The 26027-nt window shown below is 43.5% G+C and overlaps 1 protein-coding gene across 4 annotated transcripts in view; it reads right to left on the bottom strand.

Moving 5' to 3' along the window:
* Positions 1 to 25981, bottom strand: part of ANKRD29 (ankyrin repeat domain 29) — a 57389-nt gene extending 31408 nt beyond the window's left edge. The window contains exons 1-3 of one of the 4 annotated variants that reach the window (XM_032310320.1): positions 25828 to 25981; positions 14736 to 14846; positions 933 to 1031 (exon numbers count right to left, since the gene is read on the bottom strand). In XM_032310320.1, coding sequence (XP_032166211.1) covers positions 933 to 1031; positions 14736 to 14846; positions 25828 to 25848 — 231 coding nt within the window. In that variant the 5' untranslated portion in view covers positions 25849 to 25981. Of the gene's footprint in view, positions 1 to 932; positions 1032 to 14716; positions 14847 to 25827 lie in introns of all 4 variants that reach the window. The other 3 variants (XM_032310318.1, XM_032310319.1, XM_032310321.1) reach the window with 3 other exon arrangements.
* Positions 25982 to 26027: the final 46 nt, after the last annotated feature.

Here is a 26027-nt window from a genome sequence, read left to right as displayed (position 1 = left end):
CAGCTCTACTCAGAGGTAGCAGTCCAGGCTGGAAGACGGGGTGTACTGATTGATGAAAGTTTGGTTGATGACTCATCTTTTCTGAAACAACTGTAGGGTAGGCCCTAGGATAAGACTGGATCAAGGAACATCAAATGCTCCAGTTCAGTCTGAAGCTTGCCCCAGGATGCCATCTTGGGTCTGAGTTAGTGTGGACTGAGAGGTCAGATTCACTTTAGGGTTGACCTATGGATCTACCTCCAGAAAGGTTAATTTGCAAGGCCCTAGATCAGCTTGAGAATAAATGGATCCCCCTCAGATCTGACTCCCAAAGTATGGTAAAAGGTCCAACCTTCCACTGCTCTTCTACACTGGACCAAGAATGGATCCTCTAGCCAGACTGAACTCCCAAGGTGGCCTTTGAATGAAGCATGGGAACAGGCTCATGTTCAATGTCCATCACATGGCTTTTTGGGGAGAGCTTATTTAACACGTGGCCAGTCAGAGAAGCCCTTTGAAATCATAGTTTGATAAAGATGACTGAGATAGTCTAGCAAGTGAACCTCATTCAGAACAGGTTGGCGACCCAATCTTTTAAAAAATACAAAAAAGCTCCATGAAAATCCTTTAACTTCTACAGCACCTCTTCCCCAGGGAAGACGGAAGACCTGATTTAAGCTTGGGAGGAAATGTATGAGTGCTCAGGGAATGTGGTTAGAGGTTTGGTTACCTCAGACTATAACACACACTTGAGAATATTCATTCCACTGATGTACACCCAATGGTCCATTCTAGGGCCTTATTTTAGGCACAGCAAAGTCCACAATCTGGGCATTAATGCCATGTAGGAAAAAAGCAATGATTAATCTGGTCTTCCTTACCTATTTACCACTGTAAAAATTTCAAGTCTCTGTCACTTGGGTCATTCTTATTCAAGTGTAAACCTGACCTACCTCTCTCTGGAGATTGATGTCTGCTCCTTGCAGAACCAGTTCCCTCACACAGTCTATGTGACCGGCATAGGAGGCGACCATGAGGAGCGTGGTGCCATGCTAGATGGAAGACAGACAGAGAGCGGTTACGTATGTCAGAGAGGGTCCTGGAGGAGAGGCTAAAGAGATGTCAGGTCCACTCGAGACACGTCCAAGTGCACAATTTCTTGAGTGTCTCATGAAAAACCTTATAACGCAAAGTAGACAGAGAAAAAGCAAAGCGACAAACTGCTGCAGGTGGAGTTTTCAATTTAAAACCCCACTTAATAGGGCGCCTGGGTGGTTCAGTTGGTTAAGTGGCTGCCTTTGGCTCAGGTCATGATCCCAGAGTTCTGGGATCAAGTCCTGCGTCGGGCTCCCGGCTCTGCGGGGAGTCTGCTTCTCCCTCTGACCTCTCCCCTCTCATGTTCTCTCACACACTCTCTCTCTAATAAATAAATAAAATTTTAAAAAGAAGAACACCACTTAATCCCATTACCTTCAAAAATGCAGTCCGAAGGAACCATAATCACTGCATGTGAAGGCAGTAGGGATGTAATTGTCTTATTTTATGATTCATATTAAATTATTTCTGGGCCCAAACACTGTTCTTAATGGGTTAGGTGGTACCTGTTGGTTTTCTGAGTTTAGAAGACTTTTTCTTAGAACTGATTCAAGTAAAAATGCAAGGAACCTCAATGATATGGGAGACCAGAGTAGTCAGTAGGAGTCTGGGGGGGGGTTCACGTCGGCCTCTATCATCGATCAACTGTGTCACCTGGGGGCACATTGCTTTTAATTCCTGGGGTTTAGAGTTTAATTTCCAGTTGTTTTAAAGGGCTTGGAACTGTGAGTTTGACCACTACCTCTGTGTACGCAGCAACCTGCCTTTCTGGGGTGGATAAGAGAAAGATGGTACTTTACAGGAGGAAGGTACGGGGTGGTGAGTGACTCTTACAAGCCTCATTTTAATTTCATGGGTGGGATTTTGTAGGAAGGCAGTAGAGTTGACTGGTCCTTGACACTGTGATCTTGGGCTAGTTATAGAACCTTTCGAAGGTTCACCCTCCTTATCTGCAAAATAGGGAATAATAAAAGCATCTGCTGGATTAAATCAAATGGGTAAACGAGATAATGCAGGCAATGTGTTTACCATAGTAATGTTAGCTATTAATTCAGTAAGTGTTAGCTATTATACTATTATGATACTTCAGTAAATATTAGGTCATCATTTGGCTTTTGTTGATTTCTGTGAATCTCAATACGAATTTTGGGAAAGTCTTATTTGCTATGTATGAAAAGTACAGGTAGAGTAAAAAAATAAAAACTAATGGCTTCATGGAAGTGTTCTATATTTTTTCTGCTTCCATGAGACCGTATTTGGTATTTGAATGTTAGACATTCCTTAGGCTGTACCATCCATTATCAAGTTGAACACCTTCCTCTGTATTTCCCAGGATTAGAATGACATGTGGAAGTTGGTATTACTAACTTCCTCCTGAACGTGAACAATTTTTATTTAGATTACAGATAGAAGAATCTGATTTAAAACCAATCTGGGAGATCGCTGGGATGATAGTGAAGTAGGAGGACCCTAAGCTCACATAGACAGATGTGTCTGACAGATGCAGTGGAGTATATATAGGTATATAATGGGAGTCACAATAGATGACACTCTCATTGTTGTATATAACATGGAAAACGACCTGAAGACTAGAACCAACTCCATAACTAAAGGTAGAGAAGAGGTCACACTGAAGAGGGTAGGAAGGGCAGAGATGCATGGGGAGGTAAATAGACCACTGCTGTATGCAGGGTGAGGGGGGTTGGGTGGGGAGAGAGCTGTGAAGAAGGGAGGGAGACAGATTATTACACTGGGGAGCCTGCGCCAGAGACAATGAATCCCCATAATGTTTGGTTCTGAAAGACAGAGGATCCAAATTTCATGAGTTCTTATAACCAGCAGGACTGAAAGCCTGGAATTTCATTTTTATCTAGTTTTTAAAGGTTTTTATTTTATTAAAAAAAAATTTTTTTTTTTTGAGAGAGAGAGCGCACGTGCGCACACGCTGTGAGTGTGTGGCAGGGGGCGGGGGAGCAGAGGGAGAGAGAGACACCTGGGTGGCTCAGTCAGTAAAGCCTCTCTCTACCTTAGCTTAGGTCATAATCTCAGAGTCCTGGGATCGAGTTCTGTATCGGGTTCCCTGCTCAGCAGGAAGTCTGCTTCTCCCCCTTATGATCCTGAGATCATGACCCACGCAGAAATCAAGAGTCCAACGGCTAACTGACGGAGGCACCCAGAAGCAACCTAAGATTTTTATTTTTAAGTAATCTCTATTCCCAACGCGGGGCTCAAACTCACAACACAGAGATCAAGAGGTGCATGCTCTACTGACTGACCCAGCCAGGAGTCCTTGGAATTTTAAAAATCAGTGGCTCAGGGGCACCTGGGTGGCTCAGTGGGTTAAAGCCTCTGCCTTCGGCTCAGGTCATGATCCCAGGATCCTGGGATCGAGTCCCACATCGGGCTCTCAGCTCAGCAGGGAGCCTGCTTCCTCCTCTCTCTCTGCCTGACTCTGCCTACTTGTGATCTCTGTCAAATAAATAAATAAAATCTTTAAAAAAAAAAAAATCTGTGGCTCAGCTTTGGAAGGGCTGAGGGCAAGAGGAAACTGGGTCCTCACCCTTAAAGAAACAGCACCACAAACAGGCGACAGAGATACAGCACAGAAGCAGTAGTTTAAAAAATGCCTGGGGTACATGGGAAGGAGATTTGTTTACTAGTCTCAGAAATGGCTGGAGGAGCAGGGATCCTTGGAAGACTTCTCTAGGAGCAAAGGAGCTGGTAGGCAACATTTCCTTCTCCTGCTCCCAAGCAAATTCCCATGACCATCTGCAGGGACCAGTGAAGCATGGATATTCACTACCTAACTGGCTGACATGCACTACCCCCTGTGTGGGTTGTGGATCTGCCCCCTCTGGTGTGCTTTTGCCTGGAATCCACTCAAACCAGACCCACAAACCGGGCAGTGTGCAAGCAGCCCCAGCAAGGGTCAGTGGCACTCCAAAGTGACTCCTGCCCTGGGGAGAGGGAAATGTAACCACACAAGCAATCATACTGGGGCCCCAGCAGTGGGCTGGGTGCAGATAGCTGGTCTGACTGAAGACCCCACCTACCAGTGAAAGCATCTCAGGGGACAACACAGGGAAAGCAGCCTGCAGTTTGGTGCTACTGCATGTCTGGCAAACTGGTCTGACTCAACTCAAGCCTGGGTTTGCCCCAGACTGGCCCACAAAAATCACCAGGGCCAAACACTGCACAAAACAGCAAGGAGAGCCACTGGACTCTCCTGGGCTGAAGGAAAAAGTGGCTCAGCCACAACAGCAGGGGACACACAACACATACAACACACATGGGAGACCCCCCCCTGCAGTGCCAGGTACTGGAAACAGGGGACATTGCACTGCAGGATGCTACAGGAGCTCTTTTTCACAAGGCCACTAGTTTTAAGAGTGGGCGACATAGCTGACTTTCCAAACAGAAACAGACACAGAGAGTTAGATAAAATGAAGAGACAGAAGAATATGTCTCAAATGGAAGAACAGGACAAAACCACAGCAACAAATCTAAATGAAATGGAGATAAGTAACATGCCTGATAGGGAATTTAAAGTAATGGTCCAAAAGATACTCACTGGACTTGAGAATCTCAGGATTTTGAGATCAAGCCCTGTGTCAGGCTCTGCACTGGGCATAGAACCTACTTAAAATTCTCTCTTTCCCTCTCCCTTTGCCCCTTCCACTCATGATTTCTCTCTTTCTCTCTCTCAAATAAATGAATAAATCTTAAAAAAAAAAATCCAAATAACGATACCCATCTATCTGCTGCCTAGAAGGCTCATTCCAGACCAAAAGTCACCTGCGGATTGAAAGTGAGGGGATGGAGAAACATTTATCATGCACATGGATGTCAAATGAAAGCCTGGGGAGCAATACTTATATCAGACAAAGTAGACTTTGAAAAAAAGACTATAACAAGAGACAAAGAAGGATACCATATAATAATGAGATAATCCAACAAGATATAATAATTATAAATATGTATACACCTGGGCAGTGTGCAAGCAGCACATGGGAACACCCAAATATATAAAAAGGTTAATAACAAACATAAAGGAACTAACTGAGAGTAATACAATAAGAGTAGGGGACTTTAACACCCCACTTACATCATGGGCAGATTATCAAAACAGAAAATCAACAAGAAAATGGTAGCTTTGAATGACACATTGGACTGGTTGGGTTTAACAGATATATCCTGAATATTCCATTCTAAAACAGCAGAATACACATTCTTCTCAAGTGTACATGTAACATTCACCAGAATAGATCACATATTACATCACAAAACAAATACTGACAAATTCAAAAGATTGTAGTCATATTATGCTTCTTTTCTGACCAAAATGCTATGACTAGAGATCAACCACAAGAAAAAAAATCTGGAAAGAGCACAAATACATGAAGTTAATAACATTCTACTAAATAATGGATGGGTCAATGAAGAAATTAAAGAAGAAAACAAAAACAAAGAAAAAAAAGGAAAATGAAAACACAAAGGTCCAAAATTTTTGGAATATAGCAAAAGTGTTTCTAAGAAGGAAAGTATATGGCAATACGGCAATACAGACCTATCTCAGAAAGCAAGAAAAATCTCAAATAAACAACCTAACCTAACATCTAAAAGAGCGAGAAACAAACAAACAAACAAAACCCAAAACCAAAAGGAAAAAAATAATAAAATTAGAGCAGAAATAGATGATAAAGTAAATAAAAAAAACAACAGATCAATGAAATCAGGATCAAAAAGAAAAGAGAGAGGATTAAAATAAAATCAGAAGTCAAAAAGGAGAAATAACAACGAACACCACTGAAATACAAAGAATTATTTAAATTCCTAGAAACATATTTCCTACCAAAACTGAAACAGGAAGAAATAGAAAATCTGAATAGACCAGTTACCAGCAATGAAATTAAATCAGTAATCAAAAAACTCCCAACAAACAAAAGTCCAACGGGAATCCATCAAAATCCTTGAGGAGAACACAGGCAGCAACATCTTCAACCTCAGCTGCAGCAACTTCTTCCTAGAAACATCGCCAAAACCAAGAGAAGTAAGGGCAAAAATGAACTAGTGGGACTTCATCAAGATCAAAAGATTTGGCACAGCAAAGGAAACAATCAACAAAACCAAAAGACAACCAACAGAATGGGAGAAGATATTTGCAAATGACATGTCAGATAAAGGGCTAGTATCCAAAATCTATAAAGAACTTATCAAACACAACACCCAAAGAACAAATAATCCAATCAAGAAATAGGCAGAAGACATGAACAGACATTTCTGCAAAGAAGACATCAATGGCCAACAGACACATGAAAAAGTGCTCAACATCACTCGGCATCAGGGAAATACAAATCAAAACCACAATGAGATACCACCTCACACCAGTCAGAGTGGCTCAAATTAACAAGTCAGGAAATGATGGATGCTGGTGAGAAGGTGGAGAAAGTGGAACCTTCCTACACAGTTGGTGGGAATGCAAGCTGGTGCAACCACTCTGGAAAACAGCATGGAGTTTCCTCAAAAAGTTGAAAACAGAACTACCCTACAACCCAGCAATTGCACTGCTGGCTATTTGCCCTAAAGATACAAATGTAGTGATCCAAAGTGGCACATGCACTTGAATGTTTATAGCAGCAACATCCACAGTAGCCAAACTATAAAAAGAACCTAGAGTCTATCAACAGATGAATGGATAAAGAAGATGTGGTATAAATATACAATGGAATAGTATACAGCCATCGAAAGAAATGAAATCTTGCCATTTACAACATTGTAGATAGAACTAGAGGGCATTATGCTGAGTGAAATAAGTCAACCAGAGAAAGACAATTATCATATGATCTCCCTGATATGAGGAATTTGAGAGGCAGGGCAGGGGGTCATGGGGAGTACGGGGAAATAATGAAACAAGAAGGGATTAGGAGGAAGACAAACCATAAGAGACTCTTAGTCCCATGAAACAAACAGGGTTTCTGGAGTGTAGGGGGGTATGGAGTGGGTGGCTAGGTTATGGACATTGGGGAGGGTATGTGCCACGGTGAGTGCTGTGAAGTGTGTAAGCCAATGATTCATAGACCTGTACCCATGGGGCAAATAATACATTATATGTTAAAAAAAAAAAAAAAAGCCCAAGACCAGATGGCTTCACAGGTGAATTCTACCAAACATTTCAAGATAATTCCTATTCTTCCCAAATTATCCAAAAAATATAAGAGGACGGAAAACTTTCAAATTCATTCTGTGAGGCTAGCATTACCCTGATACCAAAACCAGATAAAGACATTACAGAAAAAGTCTTAATGACTACAGGTCATTAAGTCTGATGAACATAGATGCAAAAGTCTTCAAAAAATATTAGCAAACAGAACCCAACAATACAGTAAAACAATCATTCACTACAATCAAGTGGGTTTTATTCCTGGGATGCAAGGGTGGTTCAATATTTGCAAATCAATGTGATATGTTATATCAATAAGAGAAAGGATAAAAACCACATGAACATTTTAATAGATGCAGAAAAAGCATGTGACGAAGTACATCCACTCATGATAAAAAATCCTCTGCGAAGTAGGAACATAGGGAACATATCTCAACATAATCAAGGCTATATATGAAAAAATCCACAGTGCACATCATACTCAATGGGGAAAACTGAGAGCTTTCCCCCCCCAATACAGGAACAACACAAGGACGTCTACTCTCACAACTTTTATTCAACATAGTACTAGACATCTTAGCCACAGCAATTAGACAAAAAAAGGAAATAAAAGACATCAAATTCATTAGGAAGTAATAAAACTTTCACTATTTGCAAATGACATGCTACTATACATAGAAAATCCTAAAGACTCCAATGAAAAAATACTTTAGAACTGATAAATGAATTTGGTAATTTGCAGGATACAAAATCAATGTACAGAAATCATTTGCATTTCTATATACTAATAACAAAGTAGCAGAAAGAGAAATTAAGAAAACAGTCCCACTTGCAATTCCACCAAAAATAATAGAATACCTAGGAATAAACCTAACCAAGGATGAGAAAGAACTGTATTCTGAAAACTATAAGACATTGATGAAAGAAACTGAAGAGGACACAAACAAATAGAAAGACATTCCATGCTCATGGACTGGAAGAAAAAAATGGTTAAAATGTCCATATTTCCCCAAACAATCTATAGACTGAACACAATCTGCATAAAAATATTAAAAGCATTTTCTATAGAACAAGTAATCTTAAAATTTGTACAGAATCTCAAAAGACCCAGAATAGCCAAAGCAATCTTGAAAAAGAAAAACAAAGCTGGAAATACCACAATTCCAGATTTCAAGTTATATTATAAAGCTGTAGGAATCAAAACAGTATGGTATTGGCATAAAAATAGACACATAAGTCAATGGAACACAATAGAGAGCCCAGAAAGAAACCCATGGTGTTATGGTCAATTATTCTTTGACAAAGGAATCAAGAATATGCAATGGGAAAAAGGCAGTCTCTTCAACAAATGGTGTTGGGAAAACCAGACAGGGACATGCAAAAGAATGAAACTGGACCACCTTCTTTACATCATACCCAGATGGATACTCAAATAAACTCAAAATGGATTAAGAACTTAAATATGAGACCTCAAACCATAGAAATTCTAGAAGAGAGCACAGACAGTAGTTTCTGTGACATCAGCCATAACATCTTTCTAGATATGTCTCCTGAGGCAAGGGAAACAGAAGGAAAAATTAAGCATTGGGACCACATCAAAATAAAATGTTTCTGCACAGCAAAGGAAACAACAGACAAAACTAAAAGCCTACTGAATTGGAAAAGATATTTGCTAATGACAAATCTGATAATGGATTAGTATCCAAAATGTATAAAGTCATACAACTAAACACCCAAAAATCAAATAATCCAATTTGAAAACAGGCAGAAGACATAAACAGACATTTCTCCAAAGAAGACATCCAGATGGCCAAAAGACACATGAAAAGATGCTCAACATCACTCCTCCTCAGGGAAATACAAATGAAAACCACGAGATACCACCTCACTCCTGTCAGTATGGCTAGAATCAAAACCACACACACACACAAAAGAAGTATTGGCGAGGTTATGGAGAAAAAGGAACCCTCATGCACTGTTGATAGGAATGCAAATTGGTGCAGCCACTGTAGAAGATAGTATGTAGATTCCTCAAGAAACTAAAAATAGAAATACCCTAGGACCCAGGAATTGCGCTACTGGGTACTTGCCCAAAGAATACAAAAACACTCATTTGAAGGGATATATGCACCCATATGTTTATTAAAGCATTATTTACAACAGCCAAGATATGAAAGCAGCCCAAGTGTCCATCAATATATGAATGGATAAAGAAGATACCTATAAAAAAAAAGATACTTATCTATATATCTACACACACACACACACACACACACAGGAATATTATTCAGCCGTAAAAAAGAATGAAACCTTGCCCTTTGCAACAACATGGATTGATCTGGCGAGTATAATGTTAAGCAAAATAAGGCAGTCAGAGAAAGTCAAATACAATATGATTTCACTCCTATGTAGAATCTAAGAAACAAAGCAAACAAACAAAAGGAAAAAAGGAGACAAACCAAGAAACAGACTCTTAACTACAGAGAACAAACTGATGGTTACCAGAGGAGAGATGGTTGGGGGATGAGTGAAATAGGTGAAAGGGATTAAGAATACACTTATATTAATGAGACTAAGTAATATATGGACTTGTTGAAGCATTATACTATACACCTGAAATTAACTAACACTGCATGTTAATTACACATTAAATTTTAAAAAGAAATCCAATCTGAATAAACAGTTATTCATCCTTTCCATGAGAGGTGAGAAAAAATTTTTTATTACAGGCTATACTTTTTTTTTAATACAGGTTATACTTGCTTCAAAATAAAAATCAATCATGAGGCACAAGGAGTACAGAGCAACTTAAATTTTGATATTTAAAAAGAAAGATAAAAAGTGTTATATGCATCTGCTTTAAAGGAAGGTGCCTTGAATGAAACAAAATATAAAAATACTTTATAAATTGTATTTCAACTTCACATCATGGTCAATTGAGAAAAAGTCAGAGGTTGAGGCAAAGGAGAAAGAGAATGAAGTAGTAGTATCTGTTGATGTATTTATTAAGCTAGACAAAAATGTTTCCTTTATATCCAAAATTATCAGGCTGGACAAACTATAATTTCCTAAAGGTTAAGGTTAATTTATTTCACTGGCTGATGTTAAAATGTACCTTTTTTTTTTTTTAAGATTTTATTTATTTATTTGATGGAGAGAGATCACAAGTAGACAGAGAGGCAGGCAGAGAGAGAGAGAGAGGGAAGCAGGCTCCCTGCTGAGCAGAGAGCCCGATGCAGGCCTCGATCCCAGGACCCTGAGATCATGACCTGAGCTGAAGGCAGCGGCTTAACCAACTGAGCCACCCAGGCGCCCTAAAATGTACCTTTTAAAACCAACTGATTTTGAACATTGGATACAGTGGATATAAATGTGGCGAAGACCACAACAAACACTACAATGACACATACCTTCATACATCTCAAAAGGCTAGAGGGAGCTTGCCAGTGCTCATCTGATGGTTATTGTGCATTAGAGAGATAAAGGAGGCAAAAAATGTAAACATCATGAGAAGACCACTTTAATATAGGAATGAAGGTGAAATGTTAGCAAATCAAAGATTTGCTGTGTGGTGGGTGGCCTACAGATAATGAATTCATACTTTAAATGTTTTTTGTTGGAAGTTTGAGCATGGCCATGAACTTGAGGTTGGGAGCAGTTCCCAAGAGAGCCCCAGATCCTTTCCTTGCACTGCATCAGCTCTCCTAGGAGTTCCAGGTGGACCAGATGTGGGGTCCCATTGGCCAGAGCAGGACTAGTCTGAGGTCATTCACCACCAGGGTCATTCTGTAACCCAGACTCTATGTCCAGGTGGCACCTGAAGGAGGTAGAAATCCTCCCAGTGAAATTTCAAGGGGAACCAAGTCCTGTATTGCTCCCAAATATCTTTCTGTTTCTGTTACCGCCAACCTTACATACCCTTTCAAAATCAACAAGCTGTCTGAAATTACCATCTAGACTTGCTCCATTGTTTTTAAAATTTTTTAAATAACTTATTTTTTTAAAGATTTTTTTTAAAATTTATTTGACAGACAGAGATCACAAGCAGGCAGAGAGAGGAGGAGGCAGCCCCCCCGCTGAGCAGAGAGCCTGATGTGGGCCTTGATCCCAGAACCCTGGGATGACGACCTGAGCCGGAAGCAGAGGCTTTAACCCACTGAGCCACCAGGTGCCCCTAAATAATTTATTTTTTAATTAAAATTTTAGGAAGTTAACATGTAGTGCAATATTGGTTTCTGGAGTGGAGTTCAGTGATTCATCACTTACATACAATACCCAGTGCTCATCATAGCAAGTGCCCTCCTTAATACACATCACCCAGATAGTCTATCCCCCATCAACCCTCTGTTTGTTCTTGGGCACCAGGGTGGTTCAGTTGGCTAAGCGTCTGCCTTCAGCTCAGGTCATGATCCCAGGGTACTGGGATTGAGTCCTGCATCGGGCTCCCTGCTCAGTGGGGAATCTGCTTCTCCCTCTCCCTCTGCCCCTCCTCTACACTTGTGTCCTCTCTCTCAAATAAATAAAATCTTTTTTTTTATTTTAAAAAAGATTTACTTATTCATTTTATTTGACAGACAGAGATCACAAGTAGGCAGAGAGGCAGGTGGGGGGGGGAGGCAGGCTCTTCAACATGGGGCTCCATCCCAGGACCCCGAGACTATGATCTGAGCTGAAGGCAGAGGCTTTAGCCCACTGAGCCACCCAGACGCCCAATAAAATCTTTTTTTTTTTTTTTTAAAGGATCTATTATGGCTTGTTTCCCTCTCTCCTTTTTCTCTTTTTGCCCTTTCCATATGTTCATCTGTTGTCTTTTTTAAATTCCATATGTGAGTGAGATCAAGATGGTATTTGTCTTTCTCTGACTGACTTATTTCACTTAGCAAAATACACTCTAGCTCCATCCATTTTGTTGCATATGACAAGATTTCATTTTTGATGGCTGAGTAATATTCCATTAACATACACACATGTGCTTGTGCACATACCACATCTTCTTTATCCATTCTTCCATTGATGGACTTTTGAGGTCTCTCCACAGAGAGCTATTGTTGATAATGCTGTTATAAATACTGGGGTGCATGTTTCTCTTTGAATCTGTATTTTTGTATCCTTTGGGTAAATACCTAATATTGTGCATGAGAAGATGCTCAAAACCACTGGGCATCAGGGAAATACAAATCAAAATCACATGAGATACCACCTCACACCAGTCAGAATGGCTCAAATTAACAAGTCAGGAAATGACAGATGTTGGTGAGGATGGGGAAAAAGTGGAACCCTCCTACACTGTTGGTGGGAATGCAAGCTGGTGCAACCACTCTGGAAAACAGTGTGGAAGTTCCTCAAAAAATAGAGCTATCCTATGACCCAGCAATTAGACTCACTCCTTTGGGTTAAGGAATCATTCTTCCAGAAAGCTGTGAATAAAATGAGTTTCATTGTTGTTGTTGTTTTTTTAAAGATTCTATTTATTTGACACACAGAGAGAGATCACAAGTAGGCAGAGAGGCAGGCAGAGAGGAGGGGGCAGGAAGCAAGCTCCCCGCTGAGCAGAGAGTCCAGTGTGGGGCTTGATCCCAGGATCCTGAGACCATGACCTGAGTCGAAGGCAGAGGCTTAATCCAATGAGCCACCAGGCGCCCCATAAAATGAGTTTTTATTTCAAATGAGGAAGAGTCAACACATTAGTATTGTTCATAGAAGCAAAATTTCTGATTGAGATAGCAGACCAAGAGAGACAGAGGATGAGCTCTGAGGGGAATGGAGGTAGCAGGACAAGTCACACACTTTCCAAGGAGGAAAGGGTGCTAGGGAGGCTGAGAGTACGGGGTACTTACTATCTTGGGGGCAGAATGTGTGTAGCACTGAGAGGTGGCCCCTAGGACACTGAAAGTCAGGAAAAAGTTATAGGGGTGGCTGAGAAAAGGTGACTTCAAGGAAAAGAGGAAACGTGGTCATCATTACGATCAGGGGGTGAGGCCCCAATGAAAACCAGATCTCCTATACCATTGTGGCCCAGTGTGGCACTGCTGCCCAGAAGACCCATGTATGACTGGTGTGACAAGTTCACAGATGCCTGACCTCATATCAGTCTGGGTCCCAGCAAGGAGCAGAGAGCGTAGTCACACTGGGATAGCTGGAAGAAAGTTTAGTGATTTTTAAAGCTGTGCCCCGGGCACAGGACACTACAAGAACAATGTTGGACTGGGAGCTAGCGGCAACGGGGCTCCCTTGCCAGCTTAGCCTGAAGGCACAGGGTGGTGGGGGAGGGCAGTGACTCCCAGGACACAGAACTAGAGCACTGCTGCCAGACAGAGCAGGACCACCAGGTTCCCCGACATCCCTGTCCTCCTGCCCTCCGATTCCTACCAGCGTTCCCATTGGCCACCCCAAATGGAGGCCAGAGGGAAGCAAGTCCATTAGGCCCTACCTTTCAGGCTCTGGGACACAGAGCCAGCTGAAGAAGGGTCTGGGTGGGTCTGGAGGTGCAGACCCAAGACACTGCACACCGATGCCCCCAGTGGGCAAAATGGAGCCAACCCGGATATCTCAGGGTGCAGCTGATCACACTTACCAAACTTGTGCAATACAAGTTGGAAATGCCACATACTGTTTTTGGGAAAACTATAAGGCTCCTTTGAAAACATCTTTATCCCTAAAATACAAATACTTGTTCTCTCTCTCTCTCAGTCTTCCTGATCCCTCAAGATGCATCGTCCTGCTGAGTACAGAGGAATCCCTGCTTCTGTCTGGGGAGGGACCATCATTCCCGGATGATGACTGCCAGTGGGCAGTACTATCCATCTTTAGACCCTTACTCGTCAGTGAGTGTACTGATGTTTGCAACGATAATAAAAGGTAAGAGGCTGGGTGGCGGCTTCCGTTCTCAGTTCTCTTCTCCTTGTAGAAAAACCCAACTTACACACTCATGGCAGTCCTCTTCTGCTCTGAATTATCTCCACTTCCCATGGAAGCCATTGGTTTGAATTCTGTGACTAAAAACGCTTTTCTTCTTGGACCTTGCCAATTCTAATTCCCAGTGAAGTGCCTCTTTCCTTACTGTGGCTGCTTTCCGTTTTCGGCATGTAATGGTTTCCCTAATATGTCTTTAAAATTTTTAAATATTTATTTATTTGAGAGAGGAGAGAACGTATATGCGTGTAAAGTATGTGAGTCGTGGGGAGAGGCAGAGGGAAAGAATCCCAAGCAGACTCCCCACTGAGCACAGAGACTGACTCGGGGCTCAATCTCATACCCCGAAATCACGACCTGAGCAGAAATCAAGAGTTGGACCCTTAACCAACAGAGTCACCCAGTGCCCCCTAACCCCGAATATGTTTTTACATTCACCAGGGTACCCTGGACTTTATAAAGGATAAAGCAAGCATACAGAGCGAGTAGGTAAGCACCGTAAAGGGCAATGTATTCGGGAGCTGCTCTCATGCCGGCAGGGGAAATGGCGTGCCCTTGGCATGCATATACCGCAGGAATCCATCCGTACACTGTCCCTGCAGTCCACATCCACTCGACCGCTGTTCAGCAACAGCCTAAGTAGGGCCAGGTTGCCTCTCCTTGCTGCCCAGAAGGCGGCGTTGGCAAGTGGAGTTTCCTTCTGCAGAAGCAAAATGAGACAGGATCTTAAACTTGACATCCGTTAAGTTGACATCGTTAATGTGCTTCTACGCAAAGATATGCCATTCAAAAAGCAGAATTTCCGGATGTGTCGTAGCATGGAAAAGACAGCTCCTCCCGCGACGGAGGACTGTAACATACTTGGCTATGGAACACATTCTATTTTGTACCAGATATGGGAGTGTTGTTACAAAGAGCAGCATTGTTGATAATATAGCACTACTAATATCTTATTTCCCACGAGTGCTCTCACTTTCCTGCTTCTGTGTCTTTGTTCACAGTTTCCTTTTTGCTTGAGAGGAGTTTTCCCCCATCCTTCAAGACTAAGGCTCTGCTTAAATGCTATTTCCTCCCTGAAACATTCCTAAATCCTTCTTCCCCTTTAAGCAGAGAGAAATCTCTCCCAATTCTGACCTCCCCAAACCACACTTTTTCTAAGCTCTCAGCTTTCTATCTGATTCCAGCTTTCTGGGTCAAGGCCTCCCCTGCGCCCTACACCTAATTTTCTTTGCTGGAAACTTGCCAGAGGATTCAGTGAAGAATTAGGAACTCTGGGCAGAAAACACTGTTACATGTCCTCATACGGATCTTTCTTTCCACTGCTGCCTTAAAGTTGCAAAGTTAATGTTGGAACCATCCTATGGAAGGAATAGAGCTGGCAAACAGTTCTTCAAAAATCAAAGTGGCAGAGTTGACTGAAGTACAGCTGCATTTCCTAAAACACAACAGTTTGTTTTGGGTCTATAGAGAAGAGTCCACGCCAGGGGAGGGTGGGGGGTGGAGGGGAGGCTCTGGAACCAGACAGCTCTGGGTTTCAACCCTAGCCCTGGGCAAGTGACTTGGCCTTGGTGAGTCTTAGACCACCTGCCTTGAAGTTTTAGGTAAGGATTAAATGATGTAGGTTAATTGGTGAATACAGTACCCAACACATCATAAATGCTTACAGGTACTAGCTTTTCCCCCTCTGTCCACTTTTCTTTAGAACGTTAGAATCAGTAGGCAAAATTAAATTGAGTATTGGTACTATGAAGAATTTTTCTGGCCTCAGGAAATTTTCTAGCGTTCAAATTGTTTAATAAAAGCATGTTTTGGGTGGGCTTAATACACCCATCTCACCCCAACCCCTTTTATGTGCTATTATCTGATAAAGTAGTAAAGTATATACTGATAAAGTAGTAAATTTAGTATCTTACTCACCTATGCTAAGTTAAAAAGAAAACACAACAATGTCACCCACAACAAGGAGCCATCTGATAATAATTTTTTTTTTTTTTAAATTTTTAAGTAATGTTCATACCCAGTGCAGGGCTCAAACTCACAACCCTGAGCTCAAGAGTCTCATCTACTCACTGAGCCAGCCAGGCGCCTGTCCACAGAGCCATCTAAAGTGAGAGCATTGTGAGAGCACCATGAAGCGGGTATTTGTTGGTATGAGGATTTCTCTTCTGCAGTCCTTCAGCTCACCCACAATTTAGTGCTCTCGTGCGTGCTTGGAGGAGAGCATGGACAAGTAGGGAGTGCTAAGCACGTTGCAAACATACTTTGAATAGTTTCCTGGCTCAGGTAGGAGGAAAACAAAAATCCCTTCAAATTCCAGATGAACAATGTGCTTTCCCTAAAAGCATAAATGTTATGGTCCCAGTTTTCAGGCCAAATTGCAATGGTGACCTTCACACCCAGGGCTGGTGGCTTTTGTACCAGGCTGGGTCCCCCATTACAGCTGTCGGTGACTGGCTGAAGTGATGGCCAGCCAGGTCTGACTTGTATCAGAAATCACGAAACAGGGGTGCCTGTGAGTTAAAGCCTCTGCCTTCGGCTCGGGTCATGACCCCAGGGTCCTGGGATTGAGCCCCGCATCGGGTTCCCTGCTCAGCTGGAGGTCTGCTTCTCCCTCTGCCTGCTGCTCCCCCTACTTGTGTGTGCACTCTCTCTCTCTTTCTCACTATCAAATAAATAAATAAAATCTTTAAAAAGAAAAAAAAGGAAAAAACAAAAAAACAAAAAAGAAAGAAAGAAAGAAAGAAAGAAATCACGAAACAATGCCCTTTTCATAGGGAGATTGCACAAGGCCAAAATGAAGCCTGGAGGGTGAATTAGTAAGAGAACTTAATTCGTACCAGGAGCAGCTCTGCTGGCTTTTCCTGAAACAGGAAGACTTGAGAGTAATAAATTGTAAATCACTTTTAGTGATTTTGTTGTTTCTCTTTAACCTCAAATTATTTTCAAAAACCTCTGGAAACCACAAGCTTCTATTGTCATAATAATTTCTCTGGCCTTGAGGATAGCCTCAGGGCTTTCTCTCCTGTCAGGACTAGATTCCTTGGTTTCCCACAAGGTTTTAGAAACTGAGCTTTGTGAAAAGCCAGACAGATTTCATTCTCCTTCAAGTGTCTGATGTACTGGGAGGTGGAGGCAAGGAGAGTTGATTTGGGCTAAGAAAGAGCTGAGTTCAAGTCCTGAGTCTGCTACTTCCTAGCTCTGTGACCCGGGGCATGTTATTTAACTTCTCTCTGTCCCACTAAAATGGGACTAATAATGCCAGGAGTAGTGCCTCTGCCATGTGCTGTTGGAGAGTTAAAGGAAAGAATACATGTCAATTCAGTTTGATGACGAACACTCAAGAAATGCTAGCTATAAATGCACAGTCCTTTGAAATTCATTTGCTTGGTCACTGGCCTGTATTAGGGACAGTGGTACTGACCAGGGTTTAGGACAAGGGGTATGAGTCAACCTTGATCTCCGCTCTAATGGCTTTACAGCCCAGGAGGGAAGCAAGTCGTGCCAATAGGCAGCAGATGTAATCCCAGGTACTAGAGCAGGAATGCGGGTTACTTGTGAGAGCAGAGAATGGCTGAGCCTTTATGAAGGAGGTAGCCAGGAATGGCTTCAAAGAGAAGGAATTCTCAAAAACAGTCTCCAAAGATGAACAGGGAGCTGGGTAAAGAGCATCCCAGGCAGACAAGGCAGTGAAGCAAAGACATGGAGGCTCACCCCAGTGTGCTGGGAACTGTCCTTAGCTCAGAAGGGCTGGACTGAAGGATGGGAGTGGAGAAAGGTCAAGGGACTGATAGCAGACAGGGCCAGATCCTGAAGGATCTGCTGTGCCGTGCTATGGGGTTTGCCTGGGCACTGGGGAGCCAAAGCAGAGCTCTAAGGTGAGGAGATACTATTGGTTTTGTGTTTTAGGAAGATCCCTGTGGCAGCCTCAGGGAGAATGGATTGATGCCTGGAGCCGGACTGAGGTTGGTGTCTATAGGGTTAGGGAACTATTGTATGGACAGGGCAGGAGAAAATGAGGGCCAGAGCTCAAGCAACAATAGTGGGGTGGGAGAATGAGAAAGACTAGAGAAATTTTAAGAAACCAAACTGAACAGTTTTGGTCTGCGACCAAATACGCAGGAGAAGGTGGCAGGAGGCCCCTGGACTGACCCCTGGGGTTCTGGTTTGAGTGCCTGGTTGAGATGGTGCCATTCCCAAGAGTGGGGAATGCTGTAAGAAGGGCAGGCTTTGGGGGAAAATGATGAGATCAGCTGTGAACCCGCTTTCAGTGCCTAAGGGGCGTTGTGGGGAAATGACCACCATAAACATGGCTAAGCTCTCCTACCACGCTGCTAAGGCGGACACAGTTAGTGGAGGGCAGGTATCTTGCACTAAGACTTACTTAGTGCTTACGTGTACCAGCTGGTACCTGCTCCGCACATACTACCTCATTGAACCCCCACCAGAGCTCGGAGAGGTGGGCACTGTCGCTATGCCACTGTTCAGGTGAACTAAGGGAAAGACGACAGGCAGGCTTCAGACCCAGGCCGTCTGGTGCTCGGGGCTGCCCTTTTAGCCATCCCACTGGCCGGCCTCTGGAGGAATTCTGTAGAAAGCAAGGAATAAGGCAGCACTGACCCCGATGGTCTCCTTCCCTACCTCATTCCAAGTTCCCTGACCTCCCTTCTCTTCGGGGTCGATGCACATCACCTTGGCTCGATAATTTCCAAATCTCCTCCGGCCTGAAACGCATATCATCATAAGTACTGGCGAGTGAAAGAGGGGCAAGTCCTTTAGCCTTTGAAGGAGATGATGCACATGGAAATGCTTTACTATTTAGCCTCTTTCTTGGTTTTTCTGATCTCTACAGTGAGGCCGGTGAGCCTCGCTCAGGCAGGCTTGTAGGTCGCAACATCAGGAGGACAGCAGCTCCAACCAACACTGCCATCTTGCTCTGTACTGGGTGTCCTTCCACTGCTCTGATGCATTAATTCCCAGAACAGCCGCATGACATCGGTGTTTTTTTATTCTTTCCATTCTTTTTTTTTTTTATAGATTTTATTTATTTATTTATTTGAGAGAGACATCAAGAGCACAAGCAGGGAAATGGTTAGAGGGAGAGGGAGAAGCAGGCTCCCCGCTGAGCAGGGAGCCCGACATGGGGCTTGATCCCAGGACCCTGGTTTCATGACCTGAGCTGAAGGCAGACATTTAACCAACTGAGCCACCCATGTACACACATAATCCCATTCTTAAGATGAGGTAATGAGGGGCGCCTGGGTGGCTCAGTGGGTTAAGCCTCTGCCTTCGGCTCAGGTCATGATCCCAGGGTCCTGGGATTGAGCCCTGCATCGGGCTCTCTGCTCAGCGGGGAGCCTGCTTCCCCCGCTCTCTCTCTGCCTGCCTCTCTGCCTACTTGTGATCTCTGTCTGTCAAATAAATAAATAAAATCTTTAAAAAAAAAAAATGAGGCAATGAGGCACAGTAACAAATCACTCAAGGTCATAGAGTTAAGAAGTAATAGAAACGGCATTCAAACTCAACTCCAAGTCAAGTCTGAGGTTTTATATCTTATACCTGGGAGAAAAACTAAGTGTAAACTTCCACATATGCCATATTTTCTTCTCCTTTTCTCCCCTTTACTGGCAGGATTTTGGCTCCTGCTCTGTTCATTATTACACTACCAGCAATTAGTCACAGGAAGGACGGGAAGAGAAGGGAAATGGTTACTTGTACAGAACTGGAATTCTGTTTAAAAGCTAAGAGGGGGTAGAGATTTAAACCATCAGTTTAAAAAAGGGTTTAGAATACTGTGGGTTTCGATTGTTAATTCCACCAAGAGAACATTAGTAATGAATTTCTTCGATGTTAGCAGCCACATTAAATAAGGATAGAATGCAGGACTGAGAAGCCATGAGCAAAAGGACACTTTTGCGATGTCACTGTCTATTCTTTTTAAGATTTTAAAATTAATTTGAGAGAGTGAGAGCAGGGGTAGGAGCAGAGGGAGAAGGACAAGCAGACTCTATGCTGAGTGAAGAGCCTGATATGGGGCTTGATCTTAGGACCCTGAGACCATGACCTGAGCCGAAACTAAAAGTCAGATGCTTAATGGCCCAGCCACCCAGGCACCCTGTCACTGGCTATTTTAACACATTGTCCCCTTCATGCTAAGTACTTGAAATTTTCAGAATGCTTGATAAACATTACAGAAGCCTAAATCCTATGTTGTATTGTTACACTTCTAACGATGATGAGAAACTGGAGAGAAAAAGTACGTGATTTGCGCCAAGTGTTCTACCTTAGAGGTCAGTAAACATTTCCAAACTCAGAACTCGAGACCATGTGGAAGGTCTAAGACATGTATGTCAAGAATAGGCTTATCTATAGAGATAGAAAGTAGAGTAGCAGTTATCTATAGCCGGGATATTTGGAGTGAGGGATAGAGAGTGATTGCTAATGGGCATGTGATTTATTTGGAGGGGGATGATTAAAATATCCTAAAATTGTGCTGATGGTTGCACAACTCTGAATATACTGAAAACCACTGAAATGAACACTTTCCATGGGTGAGTTATATGGTATGTTTCAATAAAGTTGTTTAAAAACATATGTGGCTTTGTAAATTTATTTTCCTGTAGTTCAAATAATTTTAGCTGACTGGTAAACTGAAGCCAATTATGAGATGATTTATGCACTTTCAGAACAAGGATGGAAAATACAAGTCCCCCTACTTTTAGCCCAGCCATGAGCAACTTCTAAGACCAAGGTGAAACATGGTATTGAGACACTCTGTCCTCTCCGGGAAGACGTGCTCAAGAAAGATGCAGGCATGGTTTTATCTCTAGCGATGTTTCCTCTGTGGTGGTGACCTCCTTCACCACGTGAAGAGTCTCCTTCCTCATTGTGTTAGGTTTTTGGCAACCTCAGGCCTGAAGAGTAAGTCCTGATACAGCCGTTTACAGAGTCACAAGTTGGTAGACTGAAATCTGTGACCTTTATTCCACAAAAAGGCTCCGACCTGCACTCTGAGTTTGCTTTTACTTTAAAAAATAATTCTCACAAACGTGTCTGTTTTCCCAACCAGAACAGAGGAGAACTTGCCAATTTGGAAAGAGGAAGTTTACTGGAGGCAGACCGGCGATTGCTGATAGCTTAATGGAGCAAGGAGGAGCTGCAAAAGGGTCTGTGTGGCTCAGAAGCAAAGAGCTCTACACGCGGTGACTCTACGTTATCAATACGAGGCTAACTTGTGACTAGTGATGCTCTGTTGATCCTCCCACAGACTCGGCCAACCGCTTTGGAGACCCAGGGACGAGGGCCTATGAGACTTTCAGAGTCCTGTGAAAATAAAGTTAATCTATGGCTCTAAAATCAAAGTGAATGAATAAAAGAGTTAGAAAATGTACCATCTTTGTCAACTCTATTCACTGCTAAATTCGGTATTCATAAAATATTAATGGCACATGAAAATAATTTGTAGGTCTGATTTTCTCTCTGCACAAGAATTATTATATATGGACACTGCAGAAAAATCATGGGCCAATATAAATTAAATGTTACTCATGGCTAAATTGCTTTAATAGCAATATAATAAACACCCTTCCAAAAATGTACAATAAGAAGTCTATCATCTTGGGCAGAGGGCACATTTTAATATGCCTGATGGTATGCCTGCTAGGGCTAGTGCAGGCTCTGTTGATGGGCGTGCAACTCTGCTTCCCTTGCCCTCAGGCCTTCCCTGTGTGCTGTGCGGAAGTCCACTTCGTGGAAAATCAACTCCGTGTCCTTAACCTAACACAGTGTCTCCTCTGTCTCCCTGCTCTAAGCTCCAGGTGCCTCCCAGCTGTTGGGGACTAAGCCTTCTCCCACACCAGCCCCAGAGTGGAAAATGCTCTTAGGCTCTCCTCACTTGTTTTGGAGATGCCGCCCTTCCGGTCAAGTATACAAACCTCTGCTCCTTCAGGACTCAGGCCATCCCACCTGCTTCTCCTGTGCCTCGCCTCACCTAGTAGCTGTCACGTCCTCGTCATTCTCCCTTCTTCACGGCAAATTCTGGCACTTTCCTTCCTACCCACCCCAATTCTGATCTCATCCTGGCCTTCACTTTACAAAACATGGATAAGGTTTGCTCAACCTCACCTCCTTTCCTCTAACCCCAACAGAAGAGAGTTTCCTCTCCACCTGTCTGGGGGAACCCCTACAAGGAATGAAGCCATGCTCTCACACTCTGCCTCGCCCCCCTCCTGCATGCTTCCTCACTCAGCTCAGCCATCCCCTCCATTGAGCCTCCCTATCATCATTTCAAATACTTATTTATTGAGATTCTGATTTACATACTACAAAATTCACCCTTTTAAAGCATATAATTCGGTGGTTTTTAGCGTGTTCCTAAGGTTGCATTACCATCATGATTCCAGAACATTTTCATCACCTCCTACCTATTAACAATCTCTCTCCATCCCCCGATTCTTCCCTAGCCCCAGGGAACCAAGAATCTGCTTTCTCTCTCTATGGATTTGCTTATTCTGATCATTTCGTATAAGTGGCATCATAAAATATGCGGCCTTTTGGGTCTGGCTTCTTTTACTCAACATAATGGTATCCAGGTTCACCCACATTATAGCATGTGTCACAGCTTCCTTCTTTTTTATGGTAAATGATATTCTATTGTGTGGATACACCATGGTATGGACTGAAGATTTGTGTCCCTCCTTGCCCCCAAACTCGTATGTTGAAGCCCTAATTTCCAATGTGACAGTATTTGGAGGTGAGTCCTTTAGGGAGGTAATTAGGTTAGATGAGATCAAGAGGGTACTGCCCCCATGACGGAATCAGTGTTCTTACAAGAAAAGGAAGAGACACCAGAGATTTCTTTCTCAATAGGAGGATCCAGTGAGAATGTGGCTGTTACCAAGCCAGGAGGAGATCTCTCATCAGACAGCAAATCTCCAGCACCTTGATCTTGGACTTTCCAGCCTCCAAAACTGTGAGAAATTAAATGCCTGCTGTTCAGGTGCCTGGTTGGCTCAGTCATGAAGCGTCTGCCTTCAGGTCGGGTCATGATCCCGGGGTCCTGGGATCGAGCCCCACATTGGGTTCTCTGCTTGTGTTCCTGCTCTCGCTGTCTCTCTCTCTCTGTCAAATAAATAAATAAAATCTTAAAAAAAAAAAAAAGCCTGATGTTTAAGCTACCCACTCTATAGTATTTTGTTATGGCAGCTCAAGCTAATACATACATTTTGTTTATTATCAATGATAAACAAAACGATGGGCATTTGGGTTGCTTCTACTTTTTGGCAATTATGAATAACAAAATGAATATTTGTGTACAAGTTTTTGTGTAAACATGCATTTTCATTTCTTTTGGGTATATATGCAGGAGGGGAATTGCTGGGTCATATGGTAACTCTACGTTTAACTTTTGGAAAAATAACCAGATTGTTTCCTAATATGATTGCGTTACTTTATACCCCTACCATGGAGATATGAAGACTTGACTTTCTCTTCATTCTTGCCAACACCTGACACTGTTTTGTTGATTATAGTCATCCTAGTGGGTGTGGAGTGATGTCTAATTATGGTTTTGATGTGCATTTCCCTAATGACTAAAGGCATTGAGCGTCTTTTCAGGTGCTTATTGGCCATTTGTATATTTTCTTGGGAGAAATGTCTGTTCATCTCCTTTGCCTGTTTTTTTTTTTTTTTAAGATTTTATTTATTTATTTGACAGAGATCACAAGCAGGCAGAGAGGCAGGCAGAGAGAGAGGGAGAAGCAGGCTCCCCGCAGAGCAGACAGCCCGATGCAGGGGCTCAGATCCCAGGACCCTGAGATCAGGACCTGAGCTGAAGGCAGAGGCTTTAACCCACTGAGCCACCCAGGCGCCCCTCCTTTGCCCATTTTTAAATTGGGTTATTGTCTTTTTATTGTTGGGATATTTGTCATCATTTAAAGATGGTCACGTCTCTACCATTTTAAAGCAAACAAACCCTTGGCCAACTCCAAATCCCTACTGCGGCCTGTTTCTTGCAGAATTTTTTGAAACAGCTCTGGACCCTGGTGGTTCCTACCCACTCTCTTTTGAAGCTATTGCAATCAAGCTCCTGAGGCCAGCATGTCACTAAAACTGCTCAGAGCAAGGTCAACAGTGGCTGTTTGTTACTAAACACAATGGACACTTTTTAATTCCCAGCTTGATTTCTCTGTAGTATTTATCACTGAGTTCCTCCCCATCTTTACCAAAGGATTAGAGATCCTTGGCTTCCATATCAGCACATGCTTCTGATTGTTCTCATACATTGCTGACTGCTCTTCAGTTTTCTAAATGGGCTTCTCTTATTCTGCTCATTCTCAAAGTTTGATCTTCAAGATTTTGTCTTCAGTGCTCTGCTTTCCACTTTTACATGGTCTCAGGGGGGCAATCACATTCATTCTCACGGGTTTAATAACCACCTAACACTGCTCACTCCTATATCTCATCTCTACCCCCTGCCTAGACTATTCTCCAGGGTTGACTATACTCCGGGGTTCCCAGTTTGTAGATCGGTCTAATCAACATCTCTTTCTGGACTTCCGTCCATCCTTAAACTCTACATGTCCCAAACCAAACATTTTATCTTTACCTCTCTAGTCTTCCCTAACTTAAGGAAAAACATCAATTACAGAATTTCATGGATTAAAATTTTTTTAAGTCACTCACATTTGTTTATTTCCTTCCATTCCAGACACCTGTTCCCTAGTCCCTACCATTTAACAAGAAGACCCTAGCTCTGCCTCCCTTCTTCAAACTGTGGCCAGAGATCTTTCTAACATGCACATCTCAACATATCAGTCCTCTTTATAGGAGTTACTGTAGGAGATGGAAGCCAGACACATTAGGGTTTCAATGTTAAAACCATTCATTTACTGGCTGCAGGACCGTGATGCGTTACTTAACTTTTCCATGTTTTAGTGTTCTTGCTTTAAGGGGGAAAAAAAAAAAGGCGAGACACACACGAAAGTACCATTTCACGGATCTTCCTGAGGATTCAGAAGGTGCGCCCAGATGCCCTTGGCTGAGTCAGGCACATTTTAAGTGCTCAATACATTTTAATTATTTTTATTAGGACCTCTCAATAGAGGCAAATCAAGTACCGTTACTTTCATCCTGAAATGTGAGGATTAAATGGAATGACCTGGAACTCTTAAGACTCCTTTGGACACTGAAGCCAGGTAATCAGCGGCAGCTCCATCCTGCTGGGCACTAAGCTTCAGCGTCCAAAAAGTGCTCTGGAGAGGAGGCGACAGGGGTGCCGCTGGCATTCAGAAAGGAGGACCCAGAATCAGGAATTGGTGCCGCAGCCCGGGTCTCTCCCCGGGGCGCGGCCACGGGATAGCGCTGACCTCGGGCTTCTTCCCGCCCCCGCCCGTTACCCCGGCGACAGTCCCCGCCGCCCCTTCGCTCTGCGGCCGGGCTCTTCTGACCTGCCGCCGCAAGTACCGAAAGCCTTTCAAGCAAAGCCCACACCGCCAAACCACCAACCACAGGAGCCACATCAGCCCGGCGCCTTCCCTCCGTCCCCCGCCAGCACCCAGGGCGGCGCTCACTCCACCCTGCGGGCCCCCCGGCGCGAGCCACCCCGGGAGCTCCCCTGGTGCGGGCCCGCCGCCGGAGGTCTTCCGCCCGGCCCAGCACTCCCTCCCCGAGCCCGCGGCGCTCACCTTGAAGGACATCCTGCACATGTCCGCGGCCACGCCAGCGAGACCGCGGCGCTTCCGGCCCGGGGCGCCCGGGCGCCCGCCCCAGCCCGCCCTCCCCTCCCCGCCGCGTTCCGCAGTGGGGCGGTCTCCCGCGCCGCGCGCTCCCGCCGCTGCCTCAGACCGGGCCACGCGGGGAGGGCGGGGGCGGGACCACCGGGGGC

The sequence above is a fragment of the Mustela erminea genome, chromosome 13 (assembly GCF_009829155.1).
Source record: "Mustela erminea isolate mMusErm1 chromosome 13, mMusErm1.Pri, whole genome shotgun sequence".
Taxonomy (NCBI): Eukaryota; Metazoa; Chordata; class Mammalia; order Carnivora; family Mustelidae; genus Mustela; species Mustela erminea.
The sequence above is the reverse complement of the archived record's forward strand: the minus strand, read 5'-3'. Positions and strand labels throughout refer to the sequence as shown.